The sequence below is a fragment of the Rhinoderma darwinii genome, chromosome 1 (genome assembly GCF_050947455.1).
Source record: "Rhinoderma darwinii isolate aRhiDar2 chromosome 1, aRhiDar2.hap1, whole genome shotgun sequence".
Lineage (NCBI taxonomy): Eukaryota > Metazoa > Chordata > Amphibia > Anura > Rhinodermatidae > Rhinoderma > Rhinoderma darwinii.
In genome coordinates this window covers 110386893-110411099 of record NC_134687.1, presented here as the reverse complement: position 1 = coordinate 110411099, position 24207 = coordinate 110386893, and the positions used below count along the sequence as shown (strand labels likewise).

The following is a 24207-nucleotide window of genomic DNA, read 5'->3' as shown; positions in this document are numbered from 1 at the left end:
AGCACAGGCCTCAGAAGCAAAGGAGTACCTAGAGGATTTTGGGACCTTTTTTTTTTTTAGAATATATTTTAGACACCATGTCAGGATTGAAGAGATTGAGAGAGTGAAGACCCCCATAAGTGACCCCATTTTGGAAACTACACCCCTCAAAGAATTTATCTAGGGGTATAGATAGCATTTTAAACCCACAGTTGTTTTGCTAAATTTATTTTAATTAGTATGTGAAGATGAAAATCTACTATTTTTCTGAAAAAACGTAGAAATGTAAAATTTTTACAATGAATAAAGGAGAAAAAACACCCCAACATATGTAAAGCAATTTTTCCCGATTTATAGCAATACCCCATATGTGCTAATAAACTGCAGTTTGGACCCACAGCAGGGCTCAGACGGGAAGGAGCACCATTTGGATTTTGGATTTCTGATTTTGCTGGAATAGTTTTCAGTGCCGTGTCGTGTTTGCAATGCACTGGAGGGAACAAAATAGTGGAAATCCCCCAAAAGTGACCCCATTTTGGAAACTACACCCCCTCAAAGAATTTTTCTTAGGGTAAAGTTAGCATTTTGACCTCACAGTTGTTTTGCTGAATTCATTGGAATTATTCTGTAAAAGTTATTATTCTGTATTCTGGAATTATTAGGTAAAAATCTAAATTTTTTCTGAAAAAACGTAGACATTTTTAATTTTTACAAGGTTTATTCCTTGTAAAAATTAAAAATGTCTAAGTTTTTTCAGGAAAAAATTCTGAATGCTGTTTTGAATATTTTGAAGGGTGCAGTTTTCAAAATGGGGTGATTTATGGGGACTTTCTAATATATAAGGCCCTCAAAGCCACTTCGGAACTGAACTGGTCCCTGAAAAAATAGCCTTTTGAAATTTTCTTGAAATCGCTGCTAAAGTTCTAAGCTTTGTAACGTTCTAGAAAATTAAAATGATGTTCAAAAAACTATGCAAATATAAAGTAGACATACGGGAAATGTAAACTAGTAAGTATTTTGTGTGGTATTACTATCTTTTTTTTACAAGCAGATACATTTAAATTTAGAAAAATGCTAATTTTTGCAAATTTTCTCCAAATCTTGGTGTTATTTACAAATAAATATTGAATTTATCGGCCAAATATTTTCACTAACATAGTACAATATGTCACGAGAAAACAATCTCAGAATCACTTGGATAGGTAAAAGCATTCCCAAGTTATTACCACATAAAGTGACACGTGTCAGATTTGAAAAATCGTCTTCTTCCTGCAGGCCAAAACAGGCTCAGTCCTGAAGGGGTTATTTTTAATGCTTGTGGTGTAGTTTATCTAGAAACAAATTTACAACCATCCATACACAGGTGTTGTAATTACAATAAAAAGCTCAGGAAAGAAGTTAATAAAAGTAACTGCTAAGGCACATTAACATGTGGGAGTATATCAAGGTTTCAGTATTTTTCTTTTGCTAACTGAAATAATAATTGCATACGTGGGCACACCGTCTAGAAAAATGTAAAGCATTTGCTTAGAGTACTTGCATGAAACAAGACTTCATAAGTAATGATTCATCAGTAAAGCGTAACTTTTTGGTTTCATTTACTAAAATAAATATGTAGGATAAAACTGATAATATAAAGTAATGTGTTTTAACTCCTTATCGCACGTAATAGTACTATTACGACATGGGGATAGTATGTGTACATGAGCTGTGCCCGCACGATCCAAAGTGGGTGTCTGATGTAAAATACAGCTGACACCCCACTGCAAAGGCTGGGATCAGTTCCCGGCCATTTAACCACTTTTGACTCGCGGCAAGTGGTTTTACAAAGGGACGGGGATACCTCTGTTACCCCGTCGGCGTTCTATGCGATTTGGGCTCTTAGTTCCTCCAGGTACGTGAGCCTATTAGACGCTGCCTAATTGGCTGCCTGTCAGTGTAACAAGTATTGTGTTGTTTTATTAAATGCTTGAAACTATTGAAAGTTTAAGTCTCCTAGTGGGGCTATGTTTTTTTTTAAAAGAAAAGTTCAATAAAATATTAGAAAAAACACGTGTGTGTGTGTATATATAAAAGTATGTGTATGTATAATACATATAATGAATCATGAGCCAGGGCTGTAACAATATGGTTGTTGAATATGAATATGGTTATAAACAAAGCAGGACAATTAGCATTGCCCTGCTTTGTTTGTAAACCATGGTGATAGGAGATGGTAAGATCCCCTGACCCCATTTCAAATCTCCCACGCGCACGCGCGATCTCGCATTATTGCGTGCGCGGGATTACGCGCGGGCACTCATGAGTCGGCTGGTGATAGATTGCCGACCCATGCTAGCCGGGGGCGAGCACCACTCGTCCCCCGCTGCGAGTGTACCGGCACGGTTAAATAGCCCTGCGTCGGTACGCTCAGTAGCTGAAGCTAGCTGGGTCCGGCCACGACACCACCAATGAAGCTCACCTCTCCAGCTGGGACCTCACTGATCTCCTCCAACGACCTGCTACGGCTCCTGCCTCTGCTCCCATGTTCCACCAACGACACGCTAAATATCAGTGTAGCTATGCCTACACTTTAAACTCTCCCTGTCTTTCCCTGTTAACCCTTGCTTCCCATATCCATAAGTAATCCTTGCTGCCCCTAAGTTAACCATTGCTTCCCTGAGTTAACCCCTTGCTCTCCCTGAGTACTGTCCCTACTCCCTGAGTTAACCCCTTGCTCTCCCTGAGTACTGTCCCTACTCTCCATGAGTCCCTGAGTTAACCCTTGGTGCCCCTGCCCTGAGTTAACCCCTTGCTCTCCCTGAGTACTGTCCCTACCCTCCCTGAGTAAGTTAACCCTTGCTTCCCTGAATCCCTGAGTTAACCCCCACACTCCCTGAGTAACCCTTGGTGCCCCTGCTGTCCCTGAAGTTCCCTGAGTTAACCCCTTGCTGAACCCTGTTTACCCTTGCTGCCCTAAGTACCCTGCAGTGACCCTTGACCTGCACATCCCCAGGTACACCGAAACCCATTCCCCTTGTTCCTCCTTATCCCGTATTAACCCTTAGTGTATAGGGAAAGTTATATAAGGAGGGAGTGGGACAGAGATAGTGAGCGTGTGAGAATTACAAGTAACTTATGTGTATTGTGTTGTAACGTAACTGTATTTATATTTATGTTTTTAGGTAAGTGGGTGGCGGTATAATTAGGATTGTGATACCGTGTTTATACTGTACTGTGATTAGTTACTGTATTTTATATATGAGAGTGATTACTGTATGTTAATAAATATTATCTTTATTTACTGTACGGTCTTATTCCCATGAGTAGCAGCAAAAGCAATTAGATCGACATTAGTATAAGGAAAAGGTAGGGGAACTAGGCATAACCCTAGTGACCCTGATTTATAAAGGCGGTAGTAATAGTGGGTGGCACTAACCAGTGAACCCCGCTATTACCCCACCCCCTTTAACAAATACATAATAATTTGTATCACCGCAATCGCAATGACCCAAATAAAGATAACATTATTTATAACACACGGTAAGTATTATGCACCACAAAATGGTGCCACTGAAAACCACAACTCATCCTGCAAAAAACAAGACCTCCTAAAGCTATGTTGATAGAAAAATTAAAAGTTTACTGCTCTGGGAATGTCCCGACACAAAAAACAAATTATTTCTACTAAAAAGTGCTTTTAGGCTATGTTCACACGTTCAGGATTTGTCATTGGCTGATTCTCATATTTCTGCTGTGATTGTGTATTGGATCCAAATGTAATCATACCCTCAAAATAACGTAAGGGGAATCTGTCACCAGGTTTATTCTGCCCTATCGGAGTACAGCATAACGTAGTACCAGGGACCCTGATTCCAGCGCTGTGTGATCAGTAGTATTTATAAAAATCGTTTTCTCCCTGTCCATAAGTAGAAAGCTGCCAATCAGCGGTTTGTGGCCAAGGCTAGCAGCAGCTCATGAATATTAAGGACTCTATGTAGTCTATTGTTTACACAGAAACCGCGCCATACATACAGGTGCGGCTATGCCTATGTAAATAAAATGTAGGGGGCGTTTCGTCAAGCCTATTGTAATTTATTTATTTATTTTTTTAAAGTTTTTTTTCTTGCCCCATCTTCCACGAGCCATAACTTTTTTTTTTTTCTCCGATGATTTTTTTGTGAGACGAGTTTTATTTTGTAATGACACCATTTAATGTACCATGTAATGCACTAAGAAACTTTGAAAAATTTGTTTTATAGGGTGGAATGGAAAAACACAGCAATTCCTCCAATGTATTTTGGGTTTTATTTTTACAGAGTTTACCAGGTGCTAAAATTTACATGTTTTATTCATTATTACTTTCACAAAATAAAAACAATTTGTTAAAAAAAAAATAGTTTTGTGTTTTTACATTTTTATTTATTTGTCGAGGGAGCTATGCTTGTTTTTTGGAGGGACGAGCTGCAGTTTTTATTGGAACGATTTTGGTGTACATCCGACTGTGCTCACGTTTTATTCTATTTTTTTCGGCAGAGAAGTTTTTTTTTTATGAACGAAGTGATGCCGCTTGTTTATTTTTTTGCTTTTTTATTTAAAAAATAGGAAAAATACTTTTTTAACATGACATTTTTTTATATTCAAAACTTTATTAAATTAATTTTTCCCTTAAATGTAACCCTGGCGGACTTAATTAAACATGTGATCATTAGATTGCTGGCACCATATCCTGCAATACTATTGTATTGCATAACAAGGAGTAACATGGCAGACCTGGGGGCCCCCCATTAGGCCCCCGGCTGCCATAGCGACCCATTGGCATCCCAACGATTGCGTCGCAGGGGGATGATGAGATGATAGATAATGGCTTAGAGGTCTAAGGGGTTAAACAGCCGGGATCAAAGTTATCTCTTATCCCGGCAATAAGAGCTGGGTGTCTGCTGTAACATACAGTGGACACCTGCAGCATACGGAGCGTGCTCAGCCTGTGAACCCACTCCCTACTCCTCACCCATCATGACATACAGTTACGTCATGATGGCTTAAATGGGTTTTCCAGGCTATATTAATCCTCAAAGGGATTTTACCCCCACTGACCAAAAGGACAGCCCAATGTTTAAGTCCTGTTAAACCCCTTTAACCCTTTAATGACACGACCAATCTTAGTTTTTTAATTTTTAGTTTTTTCCTCCCTGCTTTCTAAAAGCCATAACTTTTTTTTATTTCTGCGTTGAGAGCTTGTTTTTTGCGGAACAAGTTGTCGTTTTTCATGGCACCATTTATTGTACCGCATAATGTACCGGGAGGCTGAAAATAAATAATTGTGGGGTGAAATGGGCAAAAAACAGCGATTATGCCATTTTTGGGGGTTTTTGTTTTTACGGTGTACATCAGGTGGTAAAAACGAGATGTTCACCTTATTCTACGGGTTGATATGATTACGGCGATACCAAATTTATGTTTTTTGGTTTTTTTTATGTTTTACCACTTTTAGAGAAAAAAAATCTATTTGCTAAAAAAAAAAAAAATTTGTTTTGTGTCACCATAAGAATATAGAGAGCCATAACTTTTTTTCCTTTTTCTGTCAATTGAGCGATGTGAGGGCTTACATTTTGCAGGGCGAGATGTCGTTTTCACCGATACCATTTTGGGGTACATGTGACTTTGATGACTTTTTATTCTATTTTTTTGAAGAGCTAAGGTGGCCAAAAAACAGCAACTTGCATGATATATGTATGTGTATGTATGAGCGGGTTAAACAATTCTATATTGTGATAATTTCGGACTTTTACGGACGCGCCGATGCCAGTTTTTTTTTCTTTAACAACGCTTTAGGGAAAAAATGGGAAAAGGCGTTGTTTTTGTTTTTATTTTGGAACTTTTTAATTTTTTTGGGAACATTAACCCCTTCAGACTCAGAGTATGTTCACACAGCAGCGTCCGTAACGGCCGAAATTATGGGGCTGTTTCCAGGAGAAAACAGCCCCATCATTTCAGCCGTAACGGCATGTGCAGGCGCTTGAACGCCGCGTCCATTACGGACGTAACTGGATCTGGTTTTCCATGGAGTCCATGGAAAACTGCTCCATTTACGTCTGAAGAAGTGACATGACACTTCTTTGGCGCGGGCGTCTATTTACGCATCGTGTGAACAGACAAACGTCAGCCCATTGCTTTCAATGGGCAGATGTTTGTCAACGCTATCGAGGCGCATTTTCGGACGTAATTCGAGGCGTAAAACGGCCGAATTACGTCCGTAAATAAGCCGTGTGAACATACCCTGAGACTGAGCCTGTTTTGGCCTTCAGGACGAAGCTGAGTTTTCAAATCTGACGTGTCCCTTTATGTGGTAATAACTCTGGAATTCTTTTACCTATCCAAGTGATTCTGAGATTGTTTTCTCGTGACATATTGTACTTTATGTTAGTGAAAAAATGTGGTCGATAAATTAAATATTTATTTGTAAAAAACACCAAGATTTAGAGAAAATTTGCAAAAATTAGCATTTTTCTAAATTTAAATGTATCTACTTGTAAAACAGATAGTAATACCACACAAAATATTTACTAGTTTATATTTCCCATATGTCTACTTTGTTTGGATAGTTTTTTGAACATTCTTTTATTTTTCTAGGACATTACAATGCTTAGAACTTTAGCAGCAATTTCTCATATTTTCAAGAAAATTTCAAAAGCCTATTTTTTCAGGGATCAGTTCAGTTCTGAAGTGGCTTTGAGGGCCTTATATATTAGAAAATCCCCAGAAGTCACCCCATTTTGAAAACTGCACCCCTCAAAGTATTCAAAACAGCATTCAGAAAGTGTTTTAACCCTTTAGGTGTTTCACAGGAATTAAAGCAAAGTAGAGGTGAAATCTACAAATTTCATTTTTTTTGTCAAAAATTCATTTGTAATTAAAAAAAAATTCTGTACCACAGAAGGTTTTACCTGAGAAACGCAACTCAATACTTATTGCCCAGATTCTGCAGTTTTTAGAAAAATCCCACATGTGGCCCTAGTGCGCTAATGGACTGAAACACAGGCCTCAGAAGCAAAGGAGCAGCTAGAGGATTTTGAGGCCTCCTTTTTTTAGAATATATTTTAGGCACCATGTCAGGTTTGAATAGGTCTTGTGGTGCCGAAACAGTAAAGACCCCCAAAAGTGACCCCATTTTGGAAACTACACCCCTCAAGGAATTTATCTAGGGGTATAGTTAGCATTTTGAACCGTTTTTTTGCTAAATTTATTTTAATTAGTATGTGATGAAAATCTACTTTTTTTCTGAAAAAACATAGAAATTTTAAATTTTTACAAGGAATAAAGTAGAAAAAACACCCCAACATATGTAAAGCAATTTCTTCCGATTATAGCAATACCCCATATGTGGTAATAAACTGCTGTTTGGACCCACAGCAGGGCTCAGAAGGGAAGGAGCGCTATTTGGATTTCTGATTTTGCTGGAATAGTTTTCAGTGCAGTGTCGCGTTTGCAATGCACTGGAGGGATGAAAACCGTGGAAACCCCCCAAAAGTGACCCCATTTTGGAAACTACACCCCTCAAGGAATTTTTCTAGGGGGTAAAGTTAGCATTTTGACCCCACAGTTGTTTTGCTGAATTCATTGGAATTAGCCTGTAAAAGGTAAAAATCTACTTTTTTGCTGAAAAAACGTAGACCTTTTTTAATATTTACAAGGAAAAAAGGAGAAAAAGCACCCCAACATTTGTAAAACAATTTCTACTGATATTACGTAAATACGCCATATGTGGTAATAAACTGCTGTTTGGACCCACAGTGGGCTTAGAAGGGAAGGAGCGCTATTTTGCTTTTGAAGCTCAAATTTAGCTGAAATGGTTTTTGGGTGTTGTCGCATTTGCAGAGCCCCCGAGGGACCAAAACAGTGGTAGCCCCCCAAAAGTGACCCCATTTGGGAAACGACACCACTTAAGGAATCTATGTAGAATTTATTCGAATTTGGCCGTGAAAATTAATATCAACATTATTTCCACTAAGATGTTGAATTTTTTCAATTTCACAAAGGATAAAGGAGAAAAAGCACCCCAACATTTGTAAAGCAATTTCTCCCGAGTACAGCTATACCCCAAATGTGGTCATAAATGTTTTTTCATTAGAAAGTAATTAACCCTTTCCGGACTGATCCATGTTTTGCTTTTTATTTTTAAATTTTTTTCTCCCCGCTTTCTGAGAGCCATAACTTTTTTTTTATTTTTCCGTGGATTGAGCGATGTGAGGGCTTATTTTTTTTCGGGACGAGCTGTAGTTTTTATTGGTACCATTTTTTGGTACATACAACTTTTTGAGCACTTTTTATTACATTTTTTTGGTAGAGCCAAGGTGACCAAAAAACAGCGATTTTGCCGTTTTCAATTTTTTATTTTTCACAGCGTTCACCGTGCAAGTTAAATAATGGTATATTGTAATAGTTTGGACTTTTACGGACGCAGTGATACCAATTTTGTGTATTTTTTTACATTACTTTAGAGAAAAAATGTGAAAAGGTTTTTTTTGTGGACTTTTTTTCCACTAATAATAACTATTTACTTTTGTTTTTACACATTTTATTAGTCCCCATAGGAGACTTGAACCAGCAAGCATTAGATCACTGGTAGAATACACTGTAATACTAATGTATTTCAGTATATTGTCATTTTTACAGGCTCCTGTAACAACGCGATCGCTGTTTCTGTCAGTTAGTCCCGGGTGTCAGCTATAATATACAGCTGACAACCGCAGCGTATGGCGCTGGCTCAGTGCGTGAGACGCTCCATACATCACCCCCCACACCACGACATGCTATTAAGTCATGGTGCGCAAAAGGTTTAATGCACCGTGGATGGTGCAGAGTGAAAATTTAAATTTTCCACTGATGTGCCATTTTAGTGCACTATATGTTGTGCCCAGTTTGTGTCCCAAATACCTCATAAAATATTAACCAGGTTCTCCCGGGTATGGCGATGCCATATCGGTGGACATAAACTGCTGTTTGGGCACGCTGTAGGGCTCAGAAGGGAGGGAGTGGCATTTGGCTTTAGGGCGCGCAGATTTTGCTTGGTAGAAGCTCTGCCGTTTTGCTGGTATTTCAGTTTATAATGTGGGGGGGGGGCATATGTAGGCTGGGCAGAGTACATCAGGGCATAATAAGAGGGTATAATAATCGGGTAAATAAATAATCGCAGATATGTGGCCGTTGTCGCACTTATAAATGGCGCCTGATCTTATCCGCTTTTGGAACACTGCACATTTTGCATCGCTATAATCTGGGAGCAAGAACTTTTTTATTATTTTCACCACCGGAGCCGTTTGAGGGTTTTATTTGTTGTGGGACAATCTGTAGTTTTCATTGGTACCATTTTGGGGTACATGTGATTTTTTTTAATTTATTTTTTTTAATCACTTTTTATTCCATTATTTGGCAAACAAGGTGACCAAAAACCATAAATTCTGACAATATTTTTTACGATGTTCACCCTGGGCTATAAATGACCATTATACGTTATTCTGCGGGTCGGTACGATTACGGCGATACCATATGTATATAGGTTTTTTTGCATTTTGCAGCGTTTGCGCAATAAAATAACTTATTTATAAAATAAACTATTTTTTGTGTCATTGTATTCTGAGAGCCATAACTTTTTTTTTTTTTCCAGTCAAAGCTGTGTAAGGGCTTGTAATTTGTATCGGTACCATTTTGGCGTACATGCGACTTTTTGATCACTTTTTGTTTATTTTGGGAGGGGTGGTGACCAAAAAATAGTGATTCTGGCATTGTTTTTAGTTTATTTTATTTTCGGTGTTCACCGTGCGGGAAAAATAATATAGTTTTATAGTTGGGGTCATTACGAACGCGGTGATACCAAATATGTGTACTTTTTTTTTAAGTGTTCATTTTTTTCCTATAAAAAAAGACTTTTTATAGGAAAAAAAAAGCAGTTCTTGTTTATGTCACTTATAACTTTTATTTTGACCATTTTTTTTTATTTTTTTTTAACATTTTCATTGTTTTTTTAACTTTTTTCACTTGTCCCACTAGGGGACACTTAGACTTGCAGCTCTGATCGCTGCTGGAATACATTACACTACACACGTAGTGTAATGCATTCCAACTGACATTGTGCCGTGACAGTCACACTGACAGGAAGCCTACGACGACCAGCCTCTGGATCGTCCTCATAGGCTTCTGTACATGGCAGCCCGGAAGCCATTGTCTGGCGTCTGGTTGCCATGGGTACATTCGCCAGCCCCCGTGATTTCACATGGGGGCTGCCGATCGGCGCTAAACACCTTAAATGTGTACACCGCATTTAAGGGTTAACTGCCAAAATCGGCGTCTATGGACCCGCTGATCAGCAACAGGGAATGCAGAGCAGACACCCTGCACAGTTAACCGCCGCTGCGGTGTAGCGCCGCACGGCGGTTAACTGTCAAATCACTGACATAACTGCACGTCGAGGTGCGCGAAGTTACTGAACACCTCGACGTGCATTAACGGTAAGTTGCGGGAAGGGGTTAACAAAAAACCCTTTGTTTTAAGTTTGTTTTTTAAGTCCCCCTAGATCGTTGGATCACTTACATGAATTACTTCAATACTAATGTATTGCAGTATTCCGCTACACTGACCGTGTACACCTTTTGAAGCCCTGCCAGAAGCAGGGCTTCAAAGGAATACAAAGATGGCTGACCATGATGACCATCGGCACCCCCGATCACGTTGTGTGTGGGGCCAATGGCACATTGGAGTGGGCCACCCCAAATTAAAAAAATGTAAATGTTGCGATTGACCGTGGCATTTAAAGTGTTAAACTGATGGAATCAAAGTGATTTTTAATTCCGCCCATTGTAGTGAGGTGTCAGCTGTACTACACAACCGACACCCGCTGAGTAGAGCACACTCAGCCTTTGAGCCCGCTCCATACTTCCCCCTCAACGGCTGTCACGTTCATGCACGGGGTATGTCGTTAAGGGTATGTTTACACAGGTGGGATACGCTGCAGGGTATCTGACTCAGAAACAGCAAGGAAATATCTGCACCAGCTTATTTTAGTATGAATTTTCTGCTGCAGAAATCCGCTGTACTCACCTCTCCTGGTGCTTTTGTTGCAACGCGTCCTGCTCCCCCTGCTGGTCTCTGAACAGAAGGCCTCCTGTGATGACGTTTTGCCCGACTTGTCTGCTGCGGTCTTGTGATGAAGCATGGGTGAGGAGAGGGGAGTATAGTCCTTTTTTTTAATATCAACTTTTTTTATTTTTACAAGCAGATTTTTTAAATCAATGGGCATTTGTTGCATATTTGACTTCCCTATTGAACTTCGTGGGGAAAATCTGTAAGAAATCAGCGGCGATTCCACAACATGCTGCGGATTTAAAATATACACCGCAGCTCAATTTACGCACTTATTCCGTATATTTTTGCAGCGTGTGGACACATTTTTTCACATTTTATTCACTTTGTTTCTACTGTAAACACTGCAGATTGGATAATCTGCAGTGTATCCGCCACATGTGAACATAAGGGTTAAAAACGAATTTCTGTTCCATATGCCGGTGAAACCTTTTATGTGCAAGTTATTGAAATGACTGTCATATTTGACGACCGTTTCATGGTTTACAGAGTGACCTGATAACACAAGGATAGAATTTACAGGGCGATACAGCGGCGTACTATTCTACACTGCAGTGTCTGCACATACATGGTCTACGACTGTATCCGGTGCTCTGTATGGACCTGCAGTAACTGTGACTGTACGGCGTTGTTTAGGTCTTCCACAGGCAGAGGGCGCCACTACTTTTTGATAACACTGTCCTAATTGGCTCACGAGATGCGAGATCAGGATGTTGATACAGAGTACACTACCTCGTAGTAACCCGCTCACTTAGAGACAGGATCGCAGGCTTTCGCATGCTTCCAGCCGGCTGACCTGAGGGCGGACAGGAACTATTATCCGGGAGTGCCTGGCGTGCGGGGATTACGTGCAAGAGAGTGACCCAGAGCTGTCTGGGCATGGAATGAGCCGGGAGAGCTGTACACTTCTGCTGCGGGGACTCCGCTCTGCCAGCCCGTGGAATGGTGCTGACATCTGCCCGCAGCGCTACCTCAGCCAGCAGCATGGAGACGTCGCCTGTCACCGCAGTGTAAGCAGCCATCTGTCTGCAGCAGGCAGCGCTTCATGCAGCTGTTGTGCCTGTATCTTACTAGTGCAATGCTATGATATCATATTTGGCATGTTATATGTGTGTCATATATATCTGAAGGCTGCTGTACAGGTTTCATAGACGTTACTGCCGACATCTCACGTGTATGTGGACAGCCGGGGCGATTACAGCAGCCCTGGAGTTGATATGTCTCCCACTAGAGAAGGCCTTATTCACACAGTGCCGGTTATTTTATTTTGTTTTTTGAACCCACAACCAGGGGTGGGTGGTAAAGGCAGGGGAAGTATATAGGAAAGATTCTACTTCTCTCTCATTGAATCCACCCCTGGTTCTGACTTATGACTGTGAATATATAGGATGGAGACTGCTCCCTCAGCCATTTCTGTATCCGGCAGGGTTTGATTGGAGAGTTCATGCACCGCCACCAGAGGGCGATCTGACCTCCCATTGGTGGGAGTCTTGGTACTTGGACCCTTTGCGATCAGACATTTATGGCATACGCTATCCATTTGGATGTCTTAGTTCCACTTTGAAACATTTTCTAACATACCAGGGAGTCCCTTTCAGAATATGTTGTCCTGGAGCACCATGCCCTGTATCCCCCACAAATTTCTAAAATGAAGGGGCTGCAGCACTTCTAGTGCATCGTCTTCCTGTGACTCAGAGTTTTTCGGATCTTCAAGTCTGTTGTCCCAAACTGTAATGTGCATTGGTGGGGGTCACAGGGCACGGACCACTAAAGATAACTTTTGACATGTCAGAAAAGGAATTGTCCCATCACAGATGACCCGTTTAATGTGAGAGCTGCCACCGCGATCAGCGGACTGCCCCTGGCTCCTGAGACCCCCTGCAAGCAGCTACTGGGAAAGTGTGTTCAGATGTTCATTTCCCCTGCAGAGGAAATGTAGTATTCCTTCCCTTAAAACGGCCACTGCATGTCAGTGACTTCCCCCTCTGGCTCACAGAGGGGGTCCCAACCGGGGACCCTCCCTAGGATGTCCTAATAGAGTATATGGACAGTGGTTTTCTTGATGGGATAACCCCTTTCAAGGGCTATTCCTGGACTTTTAATATTGCTTGCCTTAGGCTGGACCATCAATATTTGATTGGTGGGTGTCCGGCACCCCGCTAATTAGCCTGTGTTCACATCCGTGTTTCCTTTTTTCCGTTGTTCTGCTCCGACATAGGAACTGAAGAATGAAAAAATAACGGAAGTGCGGGCCCCATTGCATGACAGACACTAAAGGCGCTAATTGAATTTTTAATGGGTTCCGTCGCTTTTCCCTCACGGTTTTGCTGGATGAAATAGCACATCTTGGTGCGCTATTTCTTCCATCATTTTTGACCAGATCTGCCTCTGACAGTCTTAGCTGAATGAAGGGCTGCCGCGCTCTGGCGAGTTATGGGGACCGCTTAGCATGGTCCTCCGTTCTAGCAATCGTTGGAGGTCCTAGCTGTCAGACACCCATTGATAACACATTTATCATCTATCCAGTATGAATGTCTGTCTGGTATACCCTTTGACTGCTATAGAGGGAAATTTCTGACTTGCTTTGAAAGACTGCCGACTCTTTGCAGATCATACATTTAGGTGATCCGCAGATTAGGGGTTCACACATGAATTATTTGTGTGTAGTCTTTCAGATCTTGCCCATACTTTAGTGGGGGATATAGCGGTGTGACCAGACATTTAGTAGATGGGCCGGTGGAACGTATTGATATGAGCCATCTGACCCACCACGCCATAGAGAGGACAGTGACCGCTGGATTGGTTGGTATAATTGATGTACCTGTTTTCCTGCGGTTTTGGCGGGTGCCACAGTGGGTGCATGGTATCTATAAAATAATGCATGTTGGTTTATTGTAAATGGAAAAGCCTGTTAGGCCTAATGCACACGACCGTGGTAATTATGCGGTCCACAAAACCACAGATCCGTTGTCTGTATTTTCGGTCTATTTGTCTGCAAAAAAAACGTATGTAGTGCATCAGTGTGTCATTCACGGATTCGCAAAAAAAAAAAGGAAGGCTGGAATTGATGTCACCAGTTTGTCCCAACCCCCTGTGTAGGTGACATGATCCATAAATACGGACAGTAGAATGACGTGTCCTGAGTTTCTGCAGCTCTTACACGGACTAGTGAACGTCACGGTCATGGGGCCACTTAAATGAATTGGTCCGTGTGTTATCCACAATATTGTGCATAGCACACCGACAATAAACCACGGTTGTGTGCACTGCGCCTTATACAGTGCGTTCTAGTCATGAAGAGGCCATGATGTTGGGAGACGGACAGACCTTATAAACCCATCTTGTGCTGCTGTTCTACAGAGGTGGTAAAATCGCCAAATAACCCATCCTCGTGGCTCGTTCTTTCTTGTGTGTGGATGAAGCATTGAGGCTGCAGCATTAGAGGATATACCACGTGCTTCCTGTTGGGTGTAATAGATCAGGCTTTCCTGTTTTGTGGGAAAGAATTACGTGAATCTGTTTTCCTCAGCAGAGAAGAAAACCTATTTGTTTGTAATTTAGTATCAGTCATTCTGTTCTAGAAGTTGTTTTCCAGTGATTTGCTATGATGTATGAGACGTATCAGTGACCTGTGTCCTTGATGTCCTGGCAGCGTGGGGCAAACGGATTGTCACAAATAATACAAGGCTGAGGTTGTTGTAGCTGCAAAGAATAACTTAGCTGTGCAGCGCCTTGACAAGGTTGTACTTTCATGATAGAGCATTTGTTATCTTCGTGTTAACACGAATACATTAGGGGTTGTGTATGTAGCGTTCACACTAGAATGTTCTTATCAGAAGCTCTTTGGGTATCATCTGATAAAGCAGGAAAACGGATTCCCGGGAGCCCTTCCGTAGACACGTTAGGGGCACGTGTATATAAAAGTGTTTGCGGGACAACCGTTTTATGTCATTTAAAAATGGAGCAAAAGTCACCACAAACTTTTGCACAGATTAATGTAATTGTGGTGTATGTAGCCCAAATGGGCATTACAGAGGGGGAGAGAGGATCAAAACTCGGGGTCCAGACACAACTCAGGTTTTGTAAGGCAATGCCTGCACGCTCCAGAAATTTAGATAGGTGCTTATTAGGTTATGTTCACATGTTCAGGATTCTGTCAGGATAAAGGCGTAGACTCTGCACTCTAATCCTGGTGAAATACGCTAACATTCTGCCGGCGATGTATATCAATATGGTATGTTACACCTTATACATGCTCCGAAAAATATCCATGTGAAAAAACGAACGTGCTGCAGACTTTATATCCACAGCATGTACATTATTGAATCGCCTTGGCTCCATTAGATTGCAATGGAAATCGGAAATCTACAACAAAGTTGCCTTGTCGAGTCTAATGTAAATAAAGCATGATCATTTATATTGAAAAGTTTTCTAGTATACTTTGTAGTTGTTTTTTTTTTTATTCCTTGCCATTTTCCAGATCTCTGGTTTATGGGCAGTGAATGGGAGCATTCGTATTTACAGAGACTGAAAACCCGTCCTAAATTTGTAAGAAGAGAGAGCCACACTTAATGAGCCATCAGCACCAGTTTTCAGTATCTGGATGTAAACCATTATTTTTTTTTATTAACCCCTTAAAGGGGTTAATAAACTTGATGGCCTATCGTAAGGATAATCGCCTGGGGTCCGACTCCCGAGACCCCTGCTAATCGGCTGTTGGAGGGTCTGCAGCGCTTGTACGAGCGCTGCTTTCCCTTCATTCCGGTCACTGCTCGTACTGTAAATCACCGACACAGCAGTAGCGGAGGTTCACAGTATTACAACCTTCTCCCATTCACTTCAACGGGAGAAGGTTGTAATGCTGTGAATCGCCGCTACTGCTTTGTTGGCAATTCACAATAATAGCAGTGACAGGATTGAAGGGGTACGGGCGGTGCATCCCCTTCAAAACAGCTGATCGGCGGAGGTCCCGGCAGGATAGGCCATTCATTTTTACTAGATGGAAAACCCCTTTAATGACTAGCACATTTTTTTAAATTTTTGCCTCTCTCTTTCAGGAGTCATAACTTTTTTTTATTTTTATTTCTTCTTTGACATGGCTATATGAGGCCTTGTTTTATGTGGGAGAAGTTGTGTTTTTTTTTACTGCGCAGGTTGGGGGTACAAAGAATTTACTGTGTAAGTTATAGAATTTGCAGCGTGAATATAGAAAAAAAAGCGATTTTTCGCATTGTTATTTTTTATCCAATTCACGTTTCATTCTAAATAACCTAAGTTAATTCTTTAGGTTATTATTAGGTACCTAATGTGTAGATTTTTTTTCTGTTTTTATGTAATTTATTATTTTTATTTTTTTGTTACATTTTTTAAATCCCATGAAAATAACTTTTTAACAACTTTATTTTATATTTATAATGTATTGGCATATTCCTGTATGCTAATACCTTATACTGTGTCACTATGACACAGGCTGCTGTTAGGGCAAAACAGTGTGCCATAACCGCAGGTTTATAAAACGGGCAGCCCTGGGGTCCTTACTAGGTCTCCAGGGTTGACTGCAGAGGGTTCACTTAATCTCTGATTGCATCACCGAGTTTCTGGTGACATGATTGAAAAAGAGAGTCCCCTCTGATCATGCTGCGGTCACAGACCGCGCTGATCAAAGGGTTAAACAGCTGAGGTCAGAGTTTCCTCCAGTCCCAGGTGTATTCAGCAGACTTCTCTAAGAAGTTATTAACAGCACCTGCTTAAAGAACGAGCGCTGTAGACTTCAGACCTGCACCGCCCGCTGTCAAGACGAGGGGCGGTCGGGAATGAGTTTAAGACTTTAAACATGGTGAACATAAACAAAAAATGACACAGAAAAAGCGTCAAAACGGTGTGTGTGTGTGTGTGTGTGTCTGTCTGTCTGTGTGGCCTTAGCATTCATGTGAACTTGACCTGAAAACACACAAGCCACAGGTTGTGGAATTTTAGAATATCTTCTGATTAGCTTATCTTGTGCGTCACAATAATTTTTTGTCAGAGAACGTTTAGTCCCCTCGCAAATCACCTTCGTGATGTTGGTCTTCCATACGCCTTTTTAAATGAAAAGAAATATCAAATCGTGGCACAAGAAAGAAGGGAAACATTCGCTATTATTTTCTTACGGAATGTTTTCCACTCTCTTGTGCTGTGATCCTACCCTCCTTTGCATCTAAAACTCAAAGGTCCTTACAGGTATGTTCACACAGGGTGGTTTAGCTGCGGATTCTCTGCAACTGATTTTATTTGAACAAATCTCATCCACACGCTGCAGAAAAAAAAACAGCCAATAAACTATTAATAAATTCACCTGTGATGCGTTTTTTTAATCCACAGCATATTCATTTTTGCTGTGGGATCGCTGCTTTTTTGTTGCGTGTATTTCCCAATTAATTTATTAGGGAGATAAAACCCACAACAAATCACAAATGTTGCAGGTGTGACTTCGCTGAAAAAATCGCTAATCGGACAAAAAAAACTACTTTTTTTTTTTGTATAAAAGTAATAAAAAAGTTAAAACCTACCACCCGGGTGTTGTCATAGCGTTGCATTCCTCTATTCTCTGTCCAGGATTGCCTCCGGGATGACGTTTCGTCCAAATCACAGGCTACAGCGGTCACATGGACTGCAGCGTCATCCCAGGAGGCCAGGCTGCACAGAGAATAGAGGTGCCATGCCTGGGGGATAAGTATTTTTATTAATTTTTTTCCGCAGCAGTGTTTCCGAGCCATAACTTTTTTATTTTTCCGTAGATTAAGTGGTATGAGGGCTTATCTTTTGCGGGATAAGCTGTCATTTTATTAATACCACCATTTTGGGGTACATGCAACGGTTTGATCACTTTTTATTTCATTTTTTGTGGGAGATTAGGTGAACAAAAAATAGAGATTCTGACGTCTACAAATTATTTTTTTACGGCGTTCACCGTGCGGGTTAAATAATGATATATTGTAATAGTTCAGACTTTTACAGACGCGGCGATACCAGTTATGTTTATTTATAAAAAAAAATAATATGCCCTAGGGGGAAAATGGGAAAAGGTTTTTTTTTTTAAAAAACTTTTGATATAATATATATTTTTTTTGCACAAAAAAACCCACTTTATTTAACTCATTTTTACTTTTTTTATTAGTCCCCCTAGGGGGGACTTCAACCAGCGATCGTTCGATCGCTTGCAGTATATCGTGATTCTGCCAGGCATAAATTAAGCCCTGCCGCAGGCAAAGCTTAATAGGTGTACAAAGATGGCGGACCTGGGGGCCTTCATTAGACCCCCAGGCAGCCTTAGCAACCATCGCCCCCCCACGATTTGCATTGCGGGGGGCGCGATGAGCTGTTAGAGGGGGCCTCCCCACCCTTTCTAACGATTTAAATGCTGCGGTCGCTATTGACCGCAGTATTTAACAAGTTAAATGAGCGGGATCGCGCTCGAGTGCAATGCCACTCGTTACTCTGAATTGTCGGCTGTAACATACAGCCGACACCCGCATCGTATGGCGCGGGTTCACTCCGTGAGCCCGCTCCATACTTCCTCCTACCCGGCTATGACGTAACTGTATGTCATAGGTCGGGAAGAGGTTAAAGGGGTTTTACCCTAGGATATTTAATCAATATCCAATAGATGGGAATTTATCTGCTCTAACTCTCGCTGATGCACCATTCCACTTTGGCTCTGCTCAGTTTTTTTTCCGAGGCCACATGGTTGCCATTGTCTATAATGGGCCCGCCTTGTGGCCTCTAAAAGTGGATGGAGCCAACAGGCATTAATGGGCACAGCACTGCCACTTTATTCTAGTGGTTACCGTGTCTGAAGCTCACATATTAAGCTGTGCTGGCATATCCTAGTGATGTGCGCACCATCAATGTCCTTTTGAAGCAACCAGTTGGAGCTTCACTTTTCATAACATTCCAAGCACTCAATAGTTGAAATCAGCCTGACATTGTAATTCTTTACAAGCAGCTGTTCCCTGCCAGTGTACTTACAGATTGTAACCTTCCGCTTCCCCACATGGGGTATATGTGTAGGCTGTGCATAAACTGAGCCACCTATAGCTGTAATGATAGTTACAACTAACAGTATTTTCTTAGAGCGGACTTCTAAGTTGTCAGAGGATGAGGTCAATTTGAACAAGTAGTCACAGATGAACCATCAATATAAAACTTGAAGGGGTTTTCCCATGAGAGACATTTATGACACATCCACATACCTGCACCTATCTCTAGAACGGGGCCCCCTAAATCCTGTTGTAGCTTTGTCTGCTCTCGCTGCCTCTCCGGCTACTTCCAGGTTATATGGTCGTGAGTTACGTAAACAGTGTAACTCGCTGAGCTACACCGTTTCCGTAACTCCCATAGTATTGAAATGGCAGTTATGGAAGCAGCGTAGCATGCGAGCTAGTTTCCCTAACTGCCATTCAGTTCTATGGGACTTACAGAAACCGCGTAACTCCGCAAGCTAGGCTGTTTACATAACTCACGACCAAATAACCTTTTTCATGGTCGTAGTTCACCCCATTCAGCGAGCAACAGAGCGGCTGAACGGAGTTTAGGTGGGACCTTCATCTATCTGACATTTATGACATATCCTGTGGAATTACTGAAATAAATTAACACTTTGATGATTTTCTAATTCATTGAGAAGGACTAGTATAGTATCATTAATCCGGGTTAGGTGGTGAGTAGAGACTCGATTGTTCCAAAGTCTTCCCCTTCGCTCACGCTAATCTGTATATACCTTGTCGGCAGCGGAACTGCCACCCTGATAATTGTCAATCCCACTCACAAACCTTTTAAATAGACCCTGCAAGGTCCCTATCTATATGAGGACAATTGAAAAGACCAAGAAACTGCACCAGTAATATTTCACAAATAGAAAATCTGTTACATATTTTGCAAGTCAAAATTATATTTCACAAATGATGTAATCTATGCGTCGCAACAAACATTCCAAAAGACCACCTAGTTGTCTCACCGATGGTGTTAGAACGCATACAACCGCTGCTACTTGCGTGTCAGAGGTATTTCGTGGCTCGGATACACCACGCAGGAATATTGAAGATACCATCCTATCCAGGTCTAGCTGCAGATTTAGAATAGATGAGACCTAGTTACAACTAACCGCAGCGAAGATTATTTCAGCCAGCATGCGTGATCTTGACAAGTTTTGATTGTGAGAAAATAGATCAATACTGCTTGCAAAGAAGAATATTTATATCAACTACTTGTCAAACTGTCTGTGAATGGCAAAAGCACACAAGTATGACACGTGGTTAATACATCTATCGTGATTGTTACAGCTTTTTTTCAGCAATTATCAACTGTTTAGGATAATTTGGTTCCAAGTAAAATGCCCTGCAGTGTGCCTTGCAATTAGTTGGCAGTACTTGTGATTGTTCCTTGTTGGTAAAGAAAACTAGGAAGAAGTGTCAGAAGGTGATCGTGGCTTTAAGAATATGTGCTCTGAATGTCTTTCTGTAAACGGCCAGAGCTGGAATCCTGTCCAGGAAGAAGTTCAGTGGCAGGAAAGGGATAAGGGCTGTACTTGTAGAATAAAGTGCAAGGCCGGTTCATATTTTCTCCTGTGATTTGGCTGCTGGACGGTAACTGGTGCCAGAGCTGATCCCATGCTTTGCTTTGAGAGCGGTTCTGACATCAGATTTTGTTTTAATACCAAATGTTTTCCTTCGGCGAACAGAAAAACATTCCATGCTGCGTTTTTCTGTCCCGCTATGGATGCAGGACCAATGAACAAAGTGCACAGAAATGTCATCAGTTGTGTCTGCCTCGGGATAAAACTGATATATGTGAACCCATCCTGAAGCCCCCTGCTGTCTTGTTGCAGATTTTCTATCTGGATAAGGGGGCGGAAGACTGTTACAGGCAAGTGGATGAGCTTGCTGCTCAATGTTTTGTCGTTTCTACTCATTAGTCCGCGTTGGTTGAGGATGGCGCTGTGCGATCATGTAGTCTTCTCTGATTTGTAGATTAGTGTTTTGGCGCCATTCTGCTGCTAACGTAGGAGTGGTGCTTGAGGCCTAGGGTCAGTACGAGCTCCAGAGGTCAGAAGTCCTGCTCTAAGTTCTGGCTGAGCCTAACCAGAAAGTGCACAACTACCACTCCCAGCACCTCACCAGGCGGGTGTCGAAGACCGCTGCTCTCTAGATATGGGCTGGTCCCAGAGCTTTGTATGTGCCATAAATGTGTGAGATGGGAGTACCTCTTTAATTTATACCCAAGAAAAAGAGACTGGAAGCAGCACTCAGCAAAAAATTTGAATTCACATTTTTTGCTGAGTGCTGCTTCCAGTCTCTTTTTCTTGGATATATGCATGAGGAGCCCGTCACTCCTTGATATTTTGAAGCTAGCACCAACCGTTTCTGGCTATTGACACAGTGCTGCTCCTATGTTTGGATCTTCTATATCTTTAATTTATACTATATGTTTGTATCCAGACTGTGCCTGTAGCGCAGTAGTATAGAGCCCATCCTTTGCTGTAAACGCTGTGGTTGTGAAGTCACTCCACTGTCTAGTGTAAACGCTGATGCCGATTACTACACGGTCTAGTGTAAAAGCTTCTGACCGTCATTCCACGGTCTTCTGCTGGGAAAAAGAAGCGACATGCCCAATCTTGAGGCGTTTTCCGTCTCAAAAACCCCATTGAAATCAATGGGAGACGGAAATAAGCTAGTTTTTGCCACGATTTTTGACAAGTTTTTTCGGCGGAATCTCACTGTCTCAAAAAACGCGTGTGGTGCAAAACGACTTAAAAAAAAAAACGGAGCTGATTTTTTCCAGGCACAATTTTCTGCCTGCAAAAAAACTCAGTGTGAACAGGCCCTAACATATTAGAACATTTTTTTTGTGTGTCTTTCGAAGAAACATTTATAAATAAACTTTTGCAGTGATTCTTGTATCAACACCTCATCGTGAACCTCATCCATCTGGTATTATGTGGAGGAGCTTTATTGGCACCACTCCCCTGCACATCAGCATGCTTCTTCCACAATGTATTATATACTAGACCAGATTGGGTAATGCTACCAGCCTCAATATAAATGGAATAGTGTGGGGTTGTAATAGCTGTACATTGCTCATATCACTTCCTCGTGCACTTTTAGTGGTTTGTTTGTCAAGTGATCAGTCATGTGGTTAAAAAAAAATACCTGCAGCATGTTAATGAGTGACTTACAATAGTATGTCGTAGAGGATATCATAGATGGCACTAGAAAGCAAACTTGCATGTTGCCGGTGATCAATACCCATGATAAATGAAGAGTATCCTTTGTAAGCCACTACTACGTGGTACTACTGCACCTTTACATCAGGAAAGCAAGGTTGTTTACAGGTATAGCTCTGTAGAGCAATGTTTGGCCTCATGCACACGACCGTAGCCATGTGCACGGCCCTGATTTTACGGTCGGCCGGCAGCGGGCTGTCATCCGCGAGCCCCCCGCAAATCGCGGGCCATGCACATGGTCGCGGCCATTTTTTTCAATGAGCCTGGACCGCAGAGCTGGTCCGGGCTCCTGGGCCATGCACGGACCGTGATAACCACGGTTGTGTGCATGGCCCCATAGGAATGAATGGGGCTGCAATTCTACCGTGGATTTTTGGGGGAATAGCGGCCGCAAAAGCACGTTCATGTGCATGGGGCCTAAGTTAACCTGCTTTATTATGGAGGTCTCTGTGCAGCCAGGGTTAGGATAAGTGGTGGACATAAACACACATGCAGGACTTGTTTACATGTATGAATAGCATTTGGTCAATATAATTTTTGCCAAACATGGGATTGGTCACAGCAGAGGAGAAAATACCTTTTTCAAAGTGGAAGTAAAATCCATGTTAGGCTCTGTTAACATCTGCGTTGGGGTCCCGTTCTGACGTTCCATCAGAGCTTTCCATCAGAACGGGACCCTGAACAGACACAAATTGACACCGACTGAAACTGAAAGTCGACTACGCTATTGCTTCCGGCAATCAATGGTGATGGAAACGGAAACCTCTGGTTTCAGTCAGTGTCTGTTCAGGGTCCCGTTCAGAATGGAAAGCATCGACAGAGCCTTATCTGTTAAAAATGTACAGTGCCTTGCAAAAATATTCACTCCCTTTGTGGTTTTCCTGTTTTGTTGCATTACAACATGAAATTAAAACGTGATTTTATGTAATGGACCTGACTAAATAGTCCAAATTTTTACAGTGCAATGAAAAGTGGAAAATTTACCTGAAATTTTCATTTCCTGGAGTCCGTAAGCAGCACAAGTGGCCTATATTGTACATGATATGATTGGCGCTGTAATGTAGATTACAGTAGTGTTTTTTATTTACCTCAATACCTCCAGTCAGGACGTGATGTGTATTCATTCTCCTGACCACTTCTGTAGCGTCTCTGTGATTTACAGCATAGCAGGCGTAGTCTCGAGATTACGCTGTAAGCTGTCATTCACAGCGAGCTCTCGCTGTTCTGTGCTGTAAATCACAGAGACGCTACAGAAGTGGTCCGGTTTCTGAATACACATCACGTCCTGGCTTGAGGTAATGTATATTCATTATCAGGACACTGCAGTAATGTTAGTGTGTGTATGTAGCTGCACATAGCGATATAGCTATATCGCTATCTGCAGAGTAAATAAATGGAGAGAAGTGTATGACGCTGATTGGTCACTGATTGGTCAGCGTCATACACTTCTCTCCACAATGCCCACTTGGTCATATAGTAAAACACGCCCAGTTGTCCATTAAAGTCATTAGCATAAAGCTAATATAGGTCATAACTCAGTCAAAAATGATAGTTTTTCAAAATAAAAAACACTGCTGTAATCTACATTACAGCGCCGGTCACATTATGTACAATATAGGCCACTTATAATGTGGTGACAGAGCCTCTTTAAGGGTTAAGTTTATCTGACCGGATAGAAGACCTATTACTCAGCAGTAATCAATTAAACAATTAGGAGGTCCCAGGTAACCTTTTATATATATATATATATATATATATATATATATATATATATATATATATACATACACTTGTGCTGCCTATGGAATCCAGGAAATTAAAATTTCAGGTACATTTTCCACTTCCTGATC

General features: G+C 41.5%; 1 protein-coding gene across 5 annotated transcripts in view; it reads left to right on the top strand.

Moving 5' to 3' along the window:
- Nucleotides 1–24207, top strand: part of KLHL2 (kelch like family member 2) — a 225830-nt gene that overhangs the window by 21059 nt on the left and 180564 nt on the right. For 2 of the 5 annotated variants that reach the window (XM_075860271.1, XM_075860274.1), the window contains exon 1: nucleotides 11788–12107. The exons of the other annotated variants lie outside the window; for them this stretch is intronic. In XM_075860271.1, coding sequence (XP_075716386.1) covers nucleotides 12040–12107 — 68 coding nt within the window. In that variant the 5' untranslated portion in view covers nucleotides 11788–12039. Of the gene's footprint in view, nucleotides 1–11787; nucleotides 12108–24207 lie in introns of those variants that run through there. 5 annotated transcript variants of the gene reach the window in all.